Source organism: Ziziphus jujuba, chromosome 1 (genome assembly GCF_031755915.1).
Source record: "Ziziphus jujuba cultivar Dongzao chromosome 1, ASM3175591v1".
Taxonomy (NCBI): Eukaryota; Viridiplantae; Streptophyta; class Magnoliopsida; order Rosales; family Rhamnaceae; genus Ziziphus; species Ziziphus jujuba.
Genome location: NC_083379.1, coordinates 15,028,080 through 15,049,283, shown reverse-complemented (window position 1 = coordinate 15,049,283; position 21,204 = coordinate 15,028,080). Strand labels below are relative to the sequence as shown.

General features: G+C 29.6%; 1 protein-coding gene across 1 annotated transcript; it reads right to left on the bottom strand.

Annotated features, from left to right (window-relative positions):
- Window positions 1–572: 572 nt before the first annotated feature.
- On the bottom strand, window positions 573–6,663 carry LOC107420951 (very-long-chain aldehyde decarbonylase CER3). Its single transcript, XM_016030049.4, has 11 exons — window positions 6,190–6,663; window positions 5,842–6,062; window positions 5,477–5,709; window positions 5,157–5,376; window positions 4,458–4,585; window positions 4,028–4,284; window positions 3,798–3,905; window positions 2,088–2,294; window positions 1,495–1,605; window positions 1,158–1,331; window positions 573–774 (listed from the first exon to the last, which is right to left on the bottom strand). The coding sequence occupies exons 1-11, from the start codon at window positions 6,238–6,240 to the stop codon at window positions 601–603; spliced, it is 1,884 nt and encodes a 627-aa protein (XP_015885535.2). The 5' UTR covers window positions 6,241–6,663; the 3' UTR covers window positions 573–600.
- Window positions 6,664–21,204: the final 14,541 nt, after the last annotated feature.

Here is a 21,204-nt window from a genome sequence, read left to right as displayed (position 1 = left end):
TTAATCTGATGTTTATATATATTTTTGTCCTCAAATTTATAGTTAACTTAGATGCCTATAAACTTTAACTATCATTAACTGACAATTGATATAAACAAATTACATATAATTAGGTAGGAAAAATAAAAAAGATAAAAACTAAAAACCAATCATGTTACCAAATAGTATTCCAATCAATCCATTTTATAGGATTAAATTGCTGATTTTTATAACCAATTTACTGACTGAAAGGGTTTTATTATTTATTATTGTTGGTGGATTTTATTGGAAAATTTAATTTTTATTTTTTATCCTAAAATCATATTGATAATTATTCATAAATAATTATAAATAATATTTTTCTTCGATGAAAATTTATGCTATTGCCATGTTTGCATCTGCCTCAAAATAATTTAAAAAAGCTATCCAAACATATTTTCTTTTTTCAAAAATAAAAAATAAAAAATAAAAAATCCAACAATATTATTCGGGTGAGAGTCGTAAAATTTCCTCATCATCTTGAAGAAGGTAAAATGACACCTTGAATATGCTTCATTGTTGGTATGAATAAAATCTACTACATATATATATAGTTTTCTTTTTTCCTCATATATTTTACAATTAATCAGTTTTTCCTGATGATACTGGCTTTAAACCATGTTTCAAAGCAGCATTCCATACAAGGTCAATTCTGTCTACATCAATAGCCCCAACTTCATGGTGTGTCCAGCCTTCTAGTGCATGAACCACTCCACCTGCATGGCATGCATGTACTACTCCTCTCTCCATTGTGTACTGTGAAACCAATATTTAACAAAACCCATCAAACAAAACTCGTATGTATATATATATATATGGTATATTATATGCATATCATTTATGTTTCACCAATATGCCTAACAGGGAGTGAATATAAACTGGCATAGCCGATTTTGTGAAATATGTTAAAGTTGTATATATATTAACAAGTGATCTGGGTAATTGAACAATTTAGGTGATCTTTTTAAGATGAAATGAAAAAGTATGGTTCTGTATATTTCTGAATCATAGTGCTATTGCTGGTACTCTATACAATGGGTTTTCTGTAAACACAAGCACAAAAGAGCAAGAAGACAGAAAAACAAGCTATATGGTTAATGTATATGAATAAGACTACATTTAAGAGATTACATTTTTACCTCGCAACTTCCAAGCCCTTGGACATCTTCTGGTAATCTCATGGCCGCAAGGTCACCATAAGTGCAATCTCTTCTGAAAGGCAGGACAGGGGGTACTACAAATTGATGAAAATGGGTTCCACTAGGAGCCCACCTTTGCTCTCTTGGTGTGATCCATTTGCCGACTATCCATGTCTATCATTGGACCAATAAATGGTAGCATATTTAGTGGGAGAAAGATTCTTTCGAATAGATAAAATTATTTAAAAAAAAAAAAAAAGTATAATCAAACAAAAACTCATGCAAATATTCACTGCGCTTTGGGATATATTGGTCCAAAATTCAATGGTACACATACCTTACAATTTTTGGCTGCTTGATACTTTGTGACTTGGACTAGATAACTTTGACAATCTGCTGGAGCTTCCTTCTGAATCTTTTGAAATCTTTCTGTTGACAGAGTCAGCATCTGGATAAAAATGATTAATCCATTAGAAAACCACTCTAATCGATGTGGAACAAAATTTCATTAGTTGTCTTTGTTATCAGCCTTTATTAAGGTGTCCTACAAATACTCAATTTGATAAAACAAAATGGTGCCACCAGAAAAATGGTTAGGGACAACATAGGCGCTAATAAGTTGAAACTCAACAACAATATTATTGCCCCCATGTTCATTGCTTTGCTATGCTCATTTTCCAGTACCTAACCAGGGAAATATTGACTATATATGAACAGGAGATTGAATTTTCTTCAGATGCACATGGCATGTGTTATATATTTATATATCTTTGTTGGGTGGAAAACCAGGTAAATTTCATGGTTTTATGCTGAATGGTGTTAATATATTTCTCTCTTTTAACTTTAAGAAATAAATATAAATGGATATTGAACAAAAGTGATATATATATATATATATATATGTATGTATGTATATTTATGAGAACTTACCAGGACCCTGACTTTTCTTCTGCAAAGGTAGAGTGCAATAGCTCTTCCAAGCTTGGAAGTAGCTCCTGATAAAAACACCTCTGTAACATCCTTTGGGATCTCATTTAGAATCACCGCAGCGGTTAAAGTGTTTCCATGGACAACTCGAACATTGAGATTCGGGTGCTTGTTCACGAAGAGTGTTCCACCGCCATTCAGGGCTTCATTCTGCAAATAAGGAAAACTCAATTAACATTAGTTTAATTCTATGCAAAAGATTAGTTAAGATAATTTGATCTTTTTTAAGGGGTAAAAGTAAAAAAGGGAATATAATTCAAAGTGCAAGGAATTCATTCATCTAATTTAATTAGGTAATATAATTCAAAGTGCAAGGAAGTCATCTAATTTAATTAGCAATGAAAGAAAACAACTCATTTAATTTATTAATACTTTGCACCCTACCCTTAAAAGAGATAATCATCTTGGAATTCATGTGTGAGAGAGTTTAGCCAATGAGAAATGAGTAAGTTATAATTTGGGAAGTTAATAACTAATTATTAATACATATTAATTGACCCAAGGTCTGCAGTCTTAAACTTTTGGTCTATGCTATGGTATTAACCTCAACCCTCACCTGTGGGACACAGTGACAAAAGCCACTCCATTGACCAAGCCTAGAATCAAACAAAACTGTGGTCCTCAAAAATCTTACCAAGTTAATGCGAAAAGAACTCCCACTGCTTAGAAAGGGTCTGCGGATCTCTCCTCAAAACGAGGCATGAGAGTCAGCGATTCATATCGGGATTGGTTAGTGGACTAGAATCTCATAGCACCAGAAAATGAACATGGATGTATTTATAAGTTACAGAATCTTGAAGGAGGCGTTGTATGTCATGGTCTGTGGATATGTAGACAAGATTCCGAAGAAGTATTATTGGCTCATGTAAAAAATTGTTCGTACATAAAAAGATGACAAAATGGGCTCACATGTATAGAGGAGTGATGTGGACCCATTGGAAAATAATGGTGGGTCCCCAGTGGGGCCCCCATTGATAGCTAGCTTCACAGCGAGACCTCAATGATAGCTCCACAGCATGTAATTGTTTAATCTTGGAAATCAACGTGGGGGAAAGAAAAAGAAATTGCAGCTCTATGCCAGGAATGGGTAGATTTTAGAAACTGACATATACACAGCAAGAAATTTTCAAGCTTTTTATATGGATCTTCTCTCTAAGTAAAAGGGCCCAAAATATACCACAGGACACTAACAGCTGTTTGGAAAAGTAGAAATAAGGAGGGCAAGGAAAGTTTGGCTGAGCAAATGATCCTACTTTCACATGGTTGGTTCAATGGTTATGTCCAGTCTTTCTTGGTGGTTCTCAAACATCCATTTTAACATTTTAAATGCTAATGTTTAGTAGCAAGCCACGAACAGAAACAAGAAGACCATTGTGGGGTGTATGACACATCACGGATGAATAGAAATTGCATTGATGTTACCAAGTCTACAATACTTCAGAAGTGAAAGCTTTCAGATTCCCATTATTGAAATTTAAATGAAGATCAGGACTGATTACCTTTTCACGCGTCTACCTTTCAGAATATTAACAACCCCCAACAACCATGATCAGAATTCACCAGAAGCCAATTTAATATATATATATATATATATATATATATATATATCTAGTTGTAAAAAATAAAAGTAATCCAAACACACCAGACACCAACCTTATTTAATGCAGCAAGGCTAAGAACCTTAACTCCCATCTTATCAGCTCTAAGGATGGCATTCTCTATATGCATATTGATGCCGTCTGTAGCAAATGGTAAGAAATACTGCATAACAAGTCATTTTTAATAAGTTTACAGGAAAAATAGTAACTTATTTGTTTAATTTTTATTTAAAAAATTGAGGTCGTCAATAAGTGATGATCGTTGCGTAATATTGAGAAGCAGACCTGAAAGCCAAATCGAGGCACCACCCATGTCTGATGCAACCTGCCTCTGATGTCGTAAGAGGAGAATAGAAAAGCTTTAGACCAAGCCCACATTGCTAGCATAACCATAAAAGTAATTGGCCAAAGGGGCACCAAAAAGAGCCTCATTGTGTATGGCGTTGAGGAAAATGATCGGAAAACAAATGGCGCATGCATTGCTGACGATACATCCACAACGTGGGCTAGGAACACGAAATCCGGTACCCTGCTGTTTTTACCTGCATGATACATTTACAAGGTTCAGAAAAATGTTAAAAATGTCCATTCCTTGTAATAAAGGGTGTGCAGGAAATTGTTGCTTATGAAATGTATTGTGAAAATTACATGAAAAAATCTTTATGAAAAACATTTTAAGATCCAATACTGCTCCGAAATTGACTGCTGAACCCACCTGCATTTAAACTCATCATCTTGTGTAATTCCCAGGACCTGCTGTTCAGGGTCTTCCCAATTGCATCAAAGAGAGGCATAAAAAGGCAAAAATTGGTGCCCATTTCAGAGCGGTGTAGGCTATGGTATCTGGACATATGACACCAAGCAAAAAGAGGTCATTTATTGCTAGCAAATTCAAATTCTGCCGGGGGATAACACATACCGATCAGCAACCGAATTTAGTTATCAAAAGCGTACATATTGACACTGTATTTATTTTATCTACCAACTTGAAAACAATATGTGAACCTACTTGGTTTTAGGTGATATTTTGAATTGGGTTTCTCAATTTATCAAAACATTGCCAACTGGCTATCTCAGTGGCGAAGAAAAAGTACCACTAATCAAATGATCATACTATCAAACGCAAAAGATGGCAGATTTGGCTACTTTCAACTCCATCTCTTTTGCTCAGTAAACTGGAAAGAGTCTACTTTATTCATTATGAAGGGATTATTTGAAGGTTTCCTCTCTTAGATAAGAACCTGACAAAAGGTAAATTGCAGAGGGAAACTAGCTTCGTTCTTGTAAGGCATAAAATATTCAACAGAGCTAGTTCTTAGAAAATTTCTAACAATAACTTTTACATAATGTATCAGAGTTAAGTTTAGAAACGCAATCAAAGCTCGTGTAGACGTGTTGTTTAAAATTTACTTACGTTGGAGTATATACTAGATATCTGAGAAATGGAAATTTCTCGAACATCTTATGTGGAACAACTTCAAGATTGGAATGCCCCAGGCATCTGAGAGAATCAAAAATAAAAAGATAGCCATAGAACAAGCTTATTGATCCATATCCAACCGCACAAGCCCCAAGTATAGGAATTCCAATAATTATGCTCAAAATCAGATGCTCCAAGAATGTTGCATTTCCAGCTGCACACACACAAAAAAATATACATAAATTATTTATCAGCGTAAATCAACAAATCAAAGAAATCAGATATATAGGCAGATGGGTATTGCTTGCTTTTACCTGTAAAAGCCTGGGGTACCGGAGAAGAATGGTGGAGGGAATGGTAATGGGTAAAAAAATAGTTTGAATGGAAACCTCTATGAACCCAATAATATAGAGGCTCTGAAACTCCGATATGGAGTATCAGAACTATGACAAAGCCTTTTGTATTCCATAGGGGAAGATTTTCATGAAATGGGAAGAGATAGCAGGCCAAGGATCCGATAAGAGAATGAAGAATTAAGAAATTATCCCTGCAAAATAAAAAATTAGAAATTGCAACTTACATAAATATGTAGAAAGTTAGTTTGGACCAACAACAATTTATGCTTTTTATGTTACGGGCAAATACTAAAAGTAATTCATATAATAGGAAATTTTGTTACCAGTCCCATTCTTTATCAATCTGCTTGAAATCAACACCTTGTTGAACAATCCGTCTATTTCTTGTTAGGAAAAGCATGTTAGCGAAAACCGTCCATAGCTGGTAAACATAAGCTCTAACAAATCCTATTAGTAAAATATGCAGACACCAGGTAAATTTCAGCGTCTCCTCTTGAATTATTGGATAAAATGCTTTTGCAAACAAAGGTCCAAGTAGCAGATACTGTGAAAATCAAAACCAAAATATCAATAAAAAGTGAGATTAACAATACAGAGGAAATAATTTAACCATCATGTATAGAATGGAAAAGCATGATTGATATATTTTATTTTTTCTGGGTTTTATGTACCTTGAAGATTCCCAAGTTGTCCCATGGCCAAGCTGACAAGAATGCAACCATTTTTTATTCCCTTCAAAACACGGCTATACCAAAATATATCCTGTAAACCTTTGTATGTGTGTTTGTGTATGTGTGTGTGTGTGTGTGTGTATATAGTTTGATTTCTCTGCAAATTGACAAAGATCCGTGTACGTATGACCAAAAAAGTACAGGCGACAATAAAAAATGGCGAAGTAAAACAGACCCCAGATGGCGAAAATGAGAGAAGAAGAGCAAACTCCAAGATAGAAGGAGCTTGTTTTCTACAGAGTCGAAACAGAGACGAAACAGAGAGGAAAACAAAAAAACAAAGAGAACTAGAATCTGAGAGTGGGTTCACTTGCCGATTCCAAAATGGGTTTTTGAAATGACAATTTCTGAACCTCTCGCTGGATGACACTTATGATGATCTTTCTCCACGCCCCCCCAACCTCGCCAAAAACCACATACTTATAGCTTCCAAAAATCCCCAGTGTTTACATCCATACAGTTAAAGCTCACTTTCAGTACTCTTTTTTTTTTTTTTTCTTTAATCTTTGAATAATTTATTTTTGTGTATTTTTATTTGTGTAAATAAATAATATTTATTATATTGCGTGTGTGGCTTTTAGATTGGACGGTAGTAGTATTATAGTTTTCATTAATCAATCAATGATAGAGGGAAAAATAAATAAATAAAAAAGAAGGCAGTGAATGAGTTTGTTTTCTCTACTCACTCCAACGGGTAAACACTTCAGGCACAGCTGGAGTGATATGGTCTGAGTCTCCCAAAACAATTAATGGCTTATGGTTGGTTGGCAAGTAGTAGAAGGAGGGCGGGCAGGCAGGCAGCCAGGATGGTGTTTCCAGTACTGGGGTGGTTGGTTCGCAATTCCTCAAACTCCTGTGCTTTCTCGGGTCACGTTTTATTTAGCTTTGCACTTTTATTTTATAGCAAAAGTATCCTTGTATCTTTATGTTATTCAAATAAGGCTTGTCTATATTATCAATAAATAAATAAATAAATAAATAAAAAGGCTTTGTTTGAGGAGAACTAAAATTGGTTTCGCAGAGTTTTTTTTTTTTTTTTTAGATAAAAGCTTTATTTGAATGTTAAAATATTTTTGTTAAAAAATAAGAATGTTTAATAAGATTTAACAAGTATTTATTGATTAAAAAATAATTTTTTATATCTATTTTAGAAAAATTTAAATTTAAAATTTTTTTAGAATTTTTGTTTTAATTTATATATAAATTCAATGAGCATTTATGTAGGTTTTTTTATTTACAACTAAATATTTATTAGTTTTTTAATAAAAAAAATTTTAAAAAAAAATTTATTATATAAAACTCTGTAATCTAAATATCTATTTTTATCAATTGTACTAATCGGATATTAAACTCCGTCTAAGTACCATTCCTTTAAATAAAAAAAATAAAAAGGTCTGTTTAATTACCTTAGATTAAGAACAGCTAACTAGACCGGTGGCTAATTAATGAGGTACACCGTACACTGCTTAGTTTTGGTTTTGAATGAGATATTTGTTCAATTAGGGGGAGGCATTTTGTCACCTATATAGTAAAAGTTAGTAGGAGAAAAATTTTAAATGGAGTTGAGTTGAGTTGAATTTGAGTACGAATGAGGGGATTTGTATATATATATATATATATATGTACAGTTTTGTTATTATAGGAATTATATGGATATATTACCTTGATTATATGTGCTTTTGGTTTTTTTTCTTATAAACCTATACTTTGGGATTATAGCATAATTTTTCATCAATGTAGTATTTAGTAAATCTATATATTTTACATTCTATAATAATCTATCTATTTCAAAAACTAGAATCTCATAAATAATTAAAGACAGCTGTTCAAATTTTCCTTCTTAGATAATCATGATTTTAAATTAAAAATAACTATAATATCTTAAACTAATAATAAAATTCTATTTTACCCTTTCATAACTTTAAGTTTATCCTTTGATTTTTTTTTATGGGATGTTTGCGTAGTAGTAAAGTTAGTGGGAAATCTAAAATTTCCTAGGAAAGTGAAATTTTTTTCCTGTTTGGATAATTTTTAAGAGAATGAATTTGTGTGAAAAATAAATCTCGTAATATAGAAAACTGACAGGGAAAATGGATCATACTAATGAGGTGTCATTCTAAAATTCCCTGACGGTATGTTTGGGTAAAGGTAAAGTTAGTGGGAATCTAATTCTCTTAGAAAAATGATAACTTTGTTTTTTTTTGGATACTTACTGAAAACTGAAAAAGTGTGGGTACAAGAAATTAGATTCCCACCAATGTAGAAAAATATGTGAAAAAGTTGTTCCCATCTATATAGGTGTCATTATGAGAATTTCAGATAAAATAGTTTTAATTTTTTTTTAAAATACATATTTACCCTTAATTTATTATACAATATTATATTTAATTACTTATCAATTCCAACTTTCCCATTACTCACCAAACAGATCAAAAGAAAAAATAATTCTCAGGAAACTAAATTTAGAAAATCAATATCCCTCTCAACTTTATCTTTTAATTTTAATATATAAATTTATTTAATTACTTGTAAGTCTTATTTTCCTTTATAATTAACTAAACACTATAAAAAGAATCCCAAAAAAACTCATTTTTAAAAAACTGAATCTCAAAAAACTGATACCAATAATTAATTTCCTTCAATACTTTATCTTTTACCAAACACCTCATTAGTCTTTTCTCATGTTCGTCTCTGTTCATTGTTTTGTTGACCATTAATAAGCCATCATAATCAACACCAGCTAACCAAATGCTCTTTTATTTTATTGTGTTCTAAAATAATATTATTTTATTACCTAAGATGTGGCTTGTTGTTCCATTAATTCTCTGTATAATCAAAAAAATGTATGTATGTTATTAAAATATTAAGTGTAATAATTTAATTAAAAACACAATTATGAAATAATATATATATATATATATATAATCATTCATGTTTATTTTTATCATTGTATACAATTACAATAGTTAACTAACTTTTAAATTCTAATTTTTTAATTTTTAGCAATTTTGAAACAACAGTTTACCAAACACTCATCAAGTTGTTAGAAAAATTAATTATTACTTCACAAGAGCTTGTGCTAATTTTTTTCATAATTCAAAGCAACCCTAAATCTAGCTTACATGTAATTTGATATATACCCTTATGAAATACATGTACTTGGGGTTATATACCGTCTAAATTAAATGTAATTTGGAGTCATCACACAACATGTATGGGCAATCTCCCTTATAATAGTAGGACTATATATATATATATATACACAAAGTAGATCTCTTATCAGGAAGTCTTAAATGAGCTGGATAGTAATTAAAACCCTAAGAGGGCAAAGCGAACTTTGTTTTGGCTTATTTAAACTCTAAAAATAACTTTATATTTCAATCCTCGAAACAATTAAAGAATTAAGAAGTAAAGTTTGGATGGAAAAACCATTAAGATGTCTTGATAGGGGAATTCTTCTATTCATATATACATATACTTTTGAATAATAATTTATCAAAAACATATTATTAATTAATATAAAATAAAAATATATTGACGTATCAAATGTTAAAGGTCTTACATTAATTATTCAAAACTAATACTCTAGCTAAGAAAATAGTAATTTTGAGCAACTGCCACATCAATAAGTGCCTAACATAAGGTGAAAACTATGTTTTTAATATATCAAAATTGTTTATATATTTATGAATTTACAACCAGTGTTATCAAACTTGCTGATTTATCATAAAAAAAAAAAAAATCCTTTTTCATCCTATGAATTGCTTCAAAATAAAATTTTAAAAGTTTATTTATAATCATGTAAGTTGCTACATGTTTATTATGACTGTATATGATTTTAATAAATTATTAAATTCATATTTAATCAATAATTAAAATTTTAATTCTAATCCCTAATATAATCAAATCCACATTTTTTGTCTTTGGTCAATGCAAATTCTACCAGATTATGCATTTTTTTTTTAATCTTTCCAAAGGTGTTTTTTGTTTTGTTTCGTTTCATTTTTGTTTTCTTTAAGTTTTTTTGTTTTATTTTGATTTTGTTTTTTAATATGTCCTTCTTTCATGGTTATTGAATTTTTTTTTTTTGGAATGTTTTTGACTGTCCTCATAAGAAACTTTTTTATGTTTAAGTCCAACACCCCTTTAAGTTTTATCCTTTCCTTAAATAATTAATTTTTTAAAAAAAGATATTTCTCTCTCTTAAATAAATATTTTTCTTTTCTAATTAAGCCTCAACCGTGTTTTTATCTTCTAAAAACCTACCTATCGATTTCTAATTCTAATTGCTAGAAATCCATCAATGCATCAAAAAAGCTTAAAAAATTGGAAAAAAAAATTGTTTTGAGTTTAGGGTTTATAAAACCAAGTTTTGCTGCTAAAAATTTAAGTTCGCAGCTAACCCTTTACTAAATTGCATTTATATAAGAGTGACACAGATATTTCTTTCCTTCGAGTTGTTTTGCAGAAAAGATAGTGAAAGACCGGTAGATTTTTTAGCTTTTAAATATATATTCAAATTTTGAGTTTATAACTCAATGATATTTTAAATAATGGCAAAAATTAAGGAACAGAGAGAGAAACTTATTGGATTGTATTGTGTTCTTTCTCTTTCACAGTTTTTTTTTCCTAATGGATTCTGCCCCTTTTTTTTTTCTTTTTTTTCTCCTAACAATTTTATCCGTTAAAAGTAGAGAATTAGAAATCTTTTAGATGGGTTTTGAGGAAAAAGAAATATAGTTCGAGTTTAATTAAGAGAGATAAATATTTAATTAAGATATAAAATTATTGTTTTAAAGCATTAAATTATTTTTAAGTGAAGGATAAAGAGGTGTTTAGATATATATATATATATATATATACAGTCCGTGTATGGTGCGGATGGTTCTCATGCGGACTATAGTATTGGTGACAGTTTTTCATAGTATTGGTGAGGATTTTCTAAAAAACCATCGTTAATACTATGAAAAACCGTCACTAATACTGCGGTTCTCATGCGGACCGTCCTCACCATAGAATTTGCATATATATATATATATATAAGAAATTTAAATGTTTTCGAAAAAGGGTAAATGTATACCGTTAAATCATATTAATTAAAGTTTTGGATTACTTGTCAAAGAACTTTGTCAAAAGGCTTGTATGTGGAACCTTCCCCTATATATATATATATATATTTATATATATATAGTCTATGTCCGATGCAAACGTCTGCATTTTATTAAAATACAGATATAGTTTTAAACCATAGTATTTAAAAAAATCATCAATAATAATAACACTTTAAACGACGGTTTCTAGAGAAACTATTGTTTAAGGTGACGTTTGTATTTTAATAAAATGCGAACATCCACATTGAAAAATTCTTATATATATATATATATGAAAATGTTATAGTGAGAGAGTCGCCCACTATATGGAGGACGATAGCCATTGTAGTTATATATGTATATATAGTGAGAGAGTCGCCCACTATATGGAGGACGATAGCCGTCTGTAGTTATATATGTATATATACAATATATATATATATATATATATATATATATAGATGATTAGTCAGCTCAAATAAGATTTATTTTATTTTGTTAAACTGAGATCCACTTTTGATGACCATTATTAAAGATTATAAAATGATTAATAAATATAATTTTAAATTTCAGCTTTTGATACTATTTGAAGAATAAAAAAGAAAGATTTTATGTTAGTGGTCATATTGAGAACCTTGAGATAACTATTTTAGGATAAGGCTTAGATCATAATGATTTGACTTTTTTAAAATCAAATCCCAAATCCTATCTTTCGATTTATTATACCTACACCGGATTTTACCATTTTGATTTGTTATATATGTTACATCCAAATCAAGAAAAAAAAAAGGATGATCTAAAAAGTTTGAATTGAGAAAACCAAGTAGGAAAGTTGTGGTCGGATTAAGAGATTAGGAAATGCTATCCAAATTGTATTAATTGGAGAGCAAATAATAAAGAAGCTAAAAGGAACTTGACATGGAGGTATGGCCCATTTTGTCTTGTTAAGACTGCTCAGCGTATATACAGCGCTGAAATTAGGTGCTTTACTTTCAGTTTATCACCATTTTCCATTACTTTGGTCAATGCTATTGCAATTGCTAGCTGCTCCAAGTGCTCATGATATAATATATATGTGTGTATATATATATATAATTAATGGTGGTATATTTCATTTTATTTTGCCATCGAACATGCTATTATATATATATATATATATATATATATATATATATATATATAATTAATGGTGGTATATTTCATTTTATTTTGCCATCGAACATGCTATTGCAATTGATATACATATATATATATATATATATATCAAACATGACTCAAGAATAAGACCTTTAAACTAATTTATAAAGGTAGATATATATATATTTTTTTTCCCTCTCTCACTCTCGCCCAAAATGCACCTTAATTAGAAGTTGAAATATAATAAAACATCAAATCTTAGGGAGAAAGAAAACAATCAAATGATCAGCAACTAATAATTAATTTGACTTCAAGGTGTTTTTGTGTGCGTGAAGCAGAAGGAACTATCATATGATTGAAAAAGACATGTTGGGGCCAAAGGTCAAAAGTATGGAAAATATTGGGAATAGAATAAATTAGGGAAAAACGAAAAGGCAGGGAATGAAAATGAGTAAAATTATTTAGATTTCTGAGAAGACGAATTAACTTGCCACTCCCCAATGCCGCCGCCCCACCCCCCGGCGGGTGAGAGAATCATGCATATGGTATGGTATGGGTATGGGCCAACAACCCACCGAGGAGCTTTAATTGTTTTCCTGCTCACTAGCCCAAAATCATGGAACTTAGACCTACTTCTTTTAATAAATATATATGTATATTCTTTTTCAAAATCTCACGAAACTGTATGGATAGTTTTTGTTTTTTTTTTTTTTTTTTTTTTTTTGTGTATAAAATTGGAAAGAAAGATTTCATCACCGTGAACCAAGATATATATATATATATATATATATATATATATATATATATATATATATATATGTATAACCACCAATAATCATCACCCATTTGGTTATTTAAAAAATCACCCCATCAATTTTAAAAATAAATAAATAAATACAAATTTGGTAGCCTACTCAACATCCCACTCCATTACCGAATGATCTTATGCTACCAAATAAAATAAAGAAAGATATTTGTATCTATGTAATTTTTTTCTTTTTTGGTAAATATGTATATATGTAATTTTTTTTGGTAAATTTATGTATATATGTAATTGATGAAAGGAAAGGTTATTAATTATCATATCATAGCAACTTATATCTGTCTATCAACGGCGAACCAATTTGATGTTCTTGGAATTCAAAATGATAACGATGCATGTTTGTGCAACGAATGGGAGAGAGGGAATGGTGGGAATTATCTAACCATTAGTAGCTAGTAGGAAGGGACGGCTAGACCCTATTAATTTTCTCATTTTAAATCACGGAATTTTGTTGTTGTTTAATCTCCACCTCACACTTATAAATCTACTGACGTACTGAGTACACATTAGCATATTTCCATTATGTTAGCACATTTCCAATCAATTTCCTTAATAAATTTTGATACTGTGAAGATTTTATAAAATCTTATTTGATATAGTTTTTAAAAATTTAAAATAAAATTTTTGAGGTTCAAAAGTTAGTTATGATATTTTGTGGATAATTTTCAAAAAATAGTTTAGATCTTTAAAAACAATTCTAACTAAAGTTAATAAAACATAATTTTTTTCAAAAAATATTTCTGAAAAAGTAAAAATAGAAGCAAAAGCACAAATAAAACTACACCAAATATGGCCTAAGGGATTTATAAGAGGGAAATGTCGTGTAAGATGTCACATAGGAAATTTTTTTTTTCTTTTCAATTAGCTGTAAAAGAGTTAAATCAACAATAAAAAATAATTAATAGTTGTCCTGTATGTATTTTATGAGTTGCTCTTTTTATTTATTTATTTAGATTTATTTAAAAAATTAACAAAATAAAATGATGTGTCATCATTTGAACGATGTAAATTGATACACAGGTGTCTTTCTTTCTAAATACCCTATCATTACTCTCTCTCTCTCTCTCTCTCTCTCTATATATATATATATATATATATATGTGTGTGTGTGTGTGTGTGTGTGTGTATGTGTGTGTGTAAATACATGTATATTATATATTTTCCACCGTTACAAAAAAAAAAAAAAGGAAAAAAGAAAAAAAAAATGTTCTTTTTACATTTCTAAAAAAACACTGTATAGTTACAATCTTTATACACCACCAACAAAATATTCAAAATTTTTATGAAAAGTTTATATAGTTTTTAGGGATATTGTTATTATTAGTCCTTAACCAGATAATCAGTATCACTTCAGTCCTTAAATTTTTTTTGTTTTGACAATTTCATCTTTAAACTAATTTTAATAATTCACATTAGTCCCTAGGTTCTTTTCCATCCCCTTTTTCCATCCATTCCGTGAAACTCACATGATAGGACCTGCTCCGGGAATCCTCCTAGGATCTCCCAGGTGGTCTCTTCTAGTGAAGTCCTACCAGATAATCTTTAAAAAAATCCAATGAAACCTTACTTAAAACGTGAATAAACGAATATAAGCATTATCAATAATATCTCAATATATAAATATAAAATCACAACAGCATAAAAGTCCATAACTATGGTCTACAACCAGCCTATCGCATTACAGGCCATAACTACACATATATATAATATGGACTCTACTATGTCCAAAATTTAGATCAAAGCATTTTAAGAGTATTTGCAAGGTTTAGAAGAACAAATAAATGATAAATAAAAAAAGATAGATAGATATTGCTGCTGTTGTGGAAAGAATGACGTGACAAACGGTGCGCAATATAGACTGCCACTAACTGCCTAGACTTAGGAGAACGAATTTAAAACAAATAAAACGTGAGATAAATAAATTTTAGTGAGTGATATAGTATAATAGGAAAATGAATTTCTCTCAAGACCTCTCGTTTCACTATTTTGAAAATTTCCTTTTTAAAACTAGTTCATAAAACCCAAACTTATAGCCCAATTCAATACCGTAAAATCGATGCTAAAAAAGATATAAAGTGAACGATCATTATAATATTGTAAAATATCTTAATCGAGATATAAATATTAAACATAAAATATTATAAATACAATTTCATAAAATAATATAAAAGTACAGTAATAACCACAATATTGGTAAACCAATAATATACTCAGAACATAAACAATGTATCATACGATATACCAAACCGCAACTGTAAACCATGGGATACATCAATCTCACAACCCTTAATCTACGAAAGGTATTTTGGAAATAGTAAACCGTTGGGACATACCCAACCTCACAGTCTGTGGTAACAATAAAACATTGAGATGAACCTAACCTCACAGCCTGTGACAATAATAAATAGTAGGGATGAACCTAACCTCACGGTCCGTGGTAATAATAAACCGTCGGGATGAACCCAACCTCACTATTCATGATAATAATAGACTGTCCGAATAAACACAACCTCACGGCATCGTGATAAACCTGCGTGCTATAATATAATACTGATCCGAAATACTGGTACTATATGGTACATCAATTAAAAATAAACAATACAATATTTGTAAAATAATCTTATGAGATCATATTTTTCCAAACGATACTGTATCATAATCATAATTTAATATTAAAACTCAACCGCATGTTTAAATATTTCATAATTTTTAAATCATTATTTCATACTAAAATCAGAAATACTACAGTAAAATATATATCACCATAAATCAATTTTAAGCACATAAAATTGTAAAATACTTGGACATGCTTAAAATCATATAATTTTCAATTTGCTTTCTCAAATAAATTAATTTTCAAAATAATTTAAAATCTCAATTCAAATATCAAGATATTTAAATAATATGATTCACAAGTTCACTATAAACTCATCAGAGTTAGAAACCATTTAAAATCTTATCAAAATTAACATAAAATAATAACACATAGATGTAAATGTTGATATTCATATATGCATAAAGTAATAATTTAAATCAAATGATATATACGTAAAATAACCGAATCATATATATTATACTACATGCCCAAAACACTTTTAAAAATATAATCACTCATAGAACTACAGATGCTCACTCCTACACCCTTGCAGGATCGCCTCCGAGCTCAACTTTAGTGTCTATAATATAATAAAATATTTTCAGGCTTCAATAACTAAACAAAAAAATATTTGTGAATACCAAATGTCTTAAATTAATTTGTACAACTATAAAATTAAGCAAATTAGATATTGACTAGTCAAATTATATTGCTTACCCTTAAAACCCGACATCCAAAATTGGGGCTTTTCGTCCAGAGGCTAATATTTCAAAATTGCACCTTCTAATGAGTCCTAATAATATCTAATTTCACTAATGCAACTTCAATTTTGTCCAAACACAATCCGAATTTATCCACTATTTAACCAATGGACCCAAAAATAAAAAAATTATCAAACGATATCAAAAATTTGCAAATTTTATATCAACGGAAAGCCCAAGAGATAAGAAACACAATGATATACTCACATCAGTCCAAAAATGTTATCGGTGGCCAAAAAAATTGATGGAAATTTTGGCCAAACTTCCCATTGATGTATCTTTCAAACAGTGAGGAATCTTGGCAAATGGAACATGAAAATGAGTTTAGAGGGTCTAAATATAGGGGAAAGGGTGTATGGGTCAGTCCGGCCGAAAAATGCAAAACATCTGCTACCGACTTCAAAAGGCTGATCCCAGCGCATTGGTTCGCGGTTTGGCCTAAAATTTGGCCGTCTTAGTTGTCTCAAGGTGGGTAACAAGGATGGTTGGCATGTGCATCAAGATGGTGGTCGAATTTGGACAAAACGGTGATAACACAGTTGGGATTAAAACGGGTTCGAAACGATCCGGTTCGGATCCATGGGTCTGAAGAGAAATTTTAGGACTTGTTTCCTATTGGGTACACTTTTCAACATTTATATAGAGCCTTGGGTCATGAACAGATGAAAATCTGAGACTGATTTGGACACTGATATAAAACTAATATTTGAAATTTTACAGAATCATAACTTTTTATCCGTAACTCAGAATTTGGCGTGCCGCCAGTCTACGAATTCGTATCGATGAGATCTACAAAATGATACATCAGTCAAACAAAAAATCTTAACTATCGAAAAAGTCAAATTTGGATCCATATACAATCCGCTTGGTCAAACTTTGTCCAACATGAACAACAGGGTTATTTTGGATACGGGTTGTTACACACATGCTTTAAAAGTAAGCAAATTATGAAGGACATTTAAGGTTTTTTTCATTATCCTTCTCTCCCTTGTATGCACCACCTTCCCTTCTCCCCTCCCCTTCATATGCACCACCTTTTTTTCTTTGCAAACCTAAAAAATGAACTGAAAATGATTATAATATTGTTGAAATTTAAATTTTTCCCAACCTTGAAGAGAAGTGGCCTGCCATTGTTGTTCAAACTTTCAATTTACTAGTTATGATTGAGATTTAAAATAATATGAAAAAGGAAAAACTTTATCCAAGTATAAACGGTAATCAAAATAATACATCAAGATCAACCAATCAAATTTTAATTAAATTGTTTTTGTATTTTTAAAATTATATTATTGAAATAGTGATTTTTAGTTGATGATAATTGGTTTAGTAAATTGAATCATCTCCCCTTAATATGCGTACTGAAACAAAATAGAGTAAAAAAAAAAAAATTATGAATTTTTCGTTATATTCAAAATTATTAGATTAAAAAATTGAAAATTATATTCTACTTAAGAAAGAAAAAAAAAAAAATCGAAATTGACTTCTGATGCAATTTCTTTCATTTGACTTTGAAGCTTTTAGAAGTCTTATATATAGATTAGTGGAGCTTCCAAAATGGATTTTGGATGTTGGGTTCATAGTATTTGGTGGATCTTGAAGGTTGAAGGTGGAGCTCCTTCTCATCTTTCTAATAGTGAAGATGATTGGATGAGTTCAAAAATGACGAAAACTGAATAGATTAATCAAGATATCACAAGATTAGCATAGGGTGGTGTGCTATAAGAGAAGGAATAAAGGAAATAGGTAAGAAAAGACCTCAAATACCCCTCATAATTGGCTCACATGTAAAGCACGTGAGTTTAACGGTACAAATGGATGGTAAAGGACAGAGGGACCAATGATGCATTGTTGGTACTAGTTTGAGGATGAATTTGTCAAAAAAATAAAATAAAAAATTTGAGGACCAATGTGAAATTGAATATATAGTTTTGGAACTAGTGTTGATAATATCCCTAGTTTTTATAATGCCTAAACTATCTACCCATACTCACACTTTGATGCAAAATGTTTCTCTCACTTTCTTTGGCCAAGCAAAAGCTAAAACTATATGACCAGCAAGTTGCGTAAGAAGAAAATAAAAAGTTAGCAAAACAAAAACAAAGGAACTAAAAACCAATTGGAAACCACAATTCTGATCATATAATCTACAATGTCAAGTTTGGATCCATCAGTGGCACTGGCATGGGCAACGATATTACCGCCACGCCACTGTAGCTCACTTGCAAGTATTTCACTTCATTAAACCAGCAACATTCTTGCACAGCTTGAAAGAAAAACCAAGCATGGGTGGACCCACATGAGGCTTCAATATGTTCTCATTTTTTTTTTAAATTTTTTTCTTCACCTTTTTACGTCCTTGCTTTCTAAATACCAAACACGCCCTTTGCAATCTATATCCAAACTGTGCATATTGAGGGTTTTTTTTTTTTTTTTTTTTTTAATGCCAAAACTTAAACGGGAAAAGAAAAAAATAATATTATTTTCAATATACTTTTTTTACTTAATATTCTAATTATTATTATTATTTTTTTAAATTAGGATTACAATAAAAAAATATTTCACTTTATTAAACCAACAACCCTCTTGCACATCTTGAAAGGAAAACCAAACAAGGGTGGACCCACATGGGGCCTCAATCTGTTCTCATTTTTTATTTAAAATTTTTTTCTTCACCTTTCAACATTCTTGCTTTCTATATATCAAATATATGCCTTTGCAATCTATATCCAAACTGCATGTATTGAGATTTTTTTTTTTTTTAAATTTTTTATGCCAAAACTTATGCGGGAAAAAAAAAATATTTTCAATCTACTTTTTTTTTTTTTTAACCTAATGTTCTAATTATTATTACTTTTTTAAAATTAGGGTTATACTAATTTTTTTAAATCTAAAGAGAAGGGAGGATCAGCAACTTGAACTCACGACTTCAAAGATATCGATGTGAAGACATATCACTAGGCCAACCCACTCATTAAATATTTTAATTAGCTTGATTATAGTATAGCATATGATGTTTCGATTTAGTATATGTTTGTATTTCTTCTAAATAAAAATTGAAAACATTTTACTCTACTATATAATAGTACCCCTTGAAAAAATTTCCTACATCTGCCATTTAAACCAAGCATTAAGTTACTATTTTCTTACCATCAAGTATCTTGAATAATATAAATTTTTTTGGGTGTTATTTAGTCTATTCTTTTGTATAATTTTAAAAATATTTGGTTGTATATTTTTGAACATATTCAAAATTATCTAATTTTAAACTTCCGAAGATTTTTAAAGAATGTATCGTTTAAGATTATTCATTCGTAACTTCTAAATTGTTTAGTTGTATATATAGATGTTTGGTTGCACTTTATAAACTTAATTAATGAATATCCTTAATAATAACTTTATATGAGGATTAAAAATATAAATTAATTTTGAAACTATATCAAGTTTATTTAGGTGTGCAGCTAAAATTTTTAAAAAAATATTATTGCGTTAATTGTATATATGCATTTTTCTTTAAAAAAAAAATTTATTTCTTATTTAATAATCATATTCACTTCAAATTATTTATCAAAAAATTATTCAACTCATGATTTGATATGCATGACTAATTAATCAAGTAGTGCATGTGTACCATTAAATTGAAATGGAAAATCCGAATAATGCAATTTCTAACTGTCATCTCCGCAACTTAGCTTCACAATCTAATGGTATATAATTTTGGTTGGAAACGTAATCCAACTAAAAAATGACGATCAATATAAATGGGTTATTAACAGTTAACGCGTTTAACTTGATATTAATACAAATTAATATGAATAAATTAAATTAATACATATCAATTAAAAATAATAATAAATAAATATACATTTAATATATCAAGTAGAAAAGAAATAATATTTTATTAAAACAGATTAAACAGATCAAGCTGTTTAACATAAATTTTAAATGGATATGGGTTAGGGTTGAAAAATCTTGATATACTTAACTGCTTTACATAATGGGCTAACATGAAACACAACACAAATTGCCTCTCTTTTTATATATTGTATTATTTGATTGGGCATGTACATCAAATCATATACAACCTTGGGATACCGAATAATTTTTGGCCATTTGAAAAGGAACTCAAATATTGTATATTGTTTAGAGAGTTTTTAAAGGGAAAATTTCATCTACACTTCTAATCTTTGATAAAAATTTATTGACACTCTCAACGTTTGAAGAGTCATCATTTACCTCCTTTGGAATTGATTTTTAATTAAATTCTTTTTGGAAAACTCCAGTTTGCCCCTTATATTTTTTATCAAACTTTATTTTTTGATCCTTTTATGTAATGATATATATGAAAAATAATAATTTACTTATCATTTTTTAATTACATTGCTTGTCATTATTATTAGTATTGTTTGTGAATGATATTCTCTATTACTATATAAATGAAATTTATGGTAAATGATATTTTTTAATGTACACTATAACAAAATAAATTATTGATAATAATGTAATATTATAATGTAATATTTATTTTGTTCTGTAAAGCAAAATAGATTT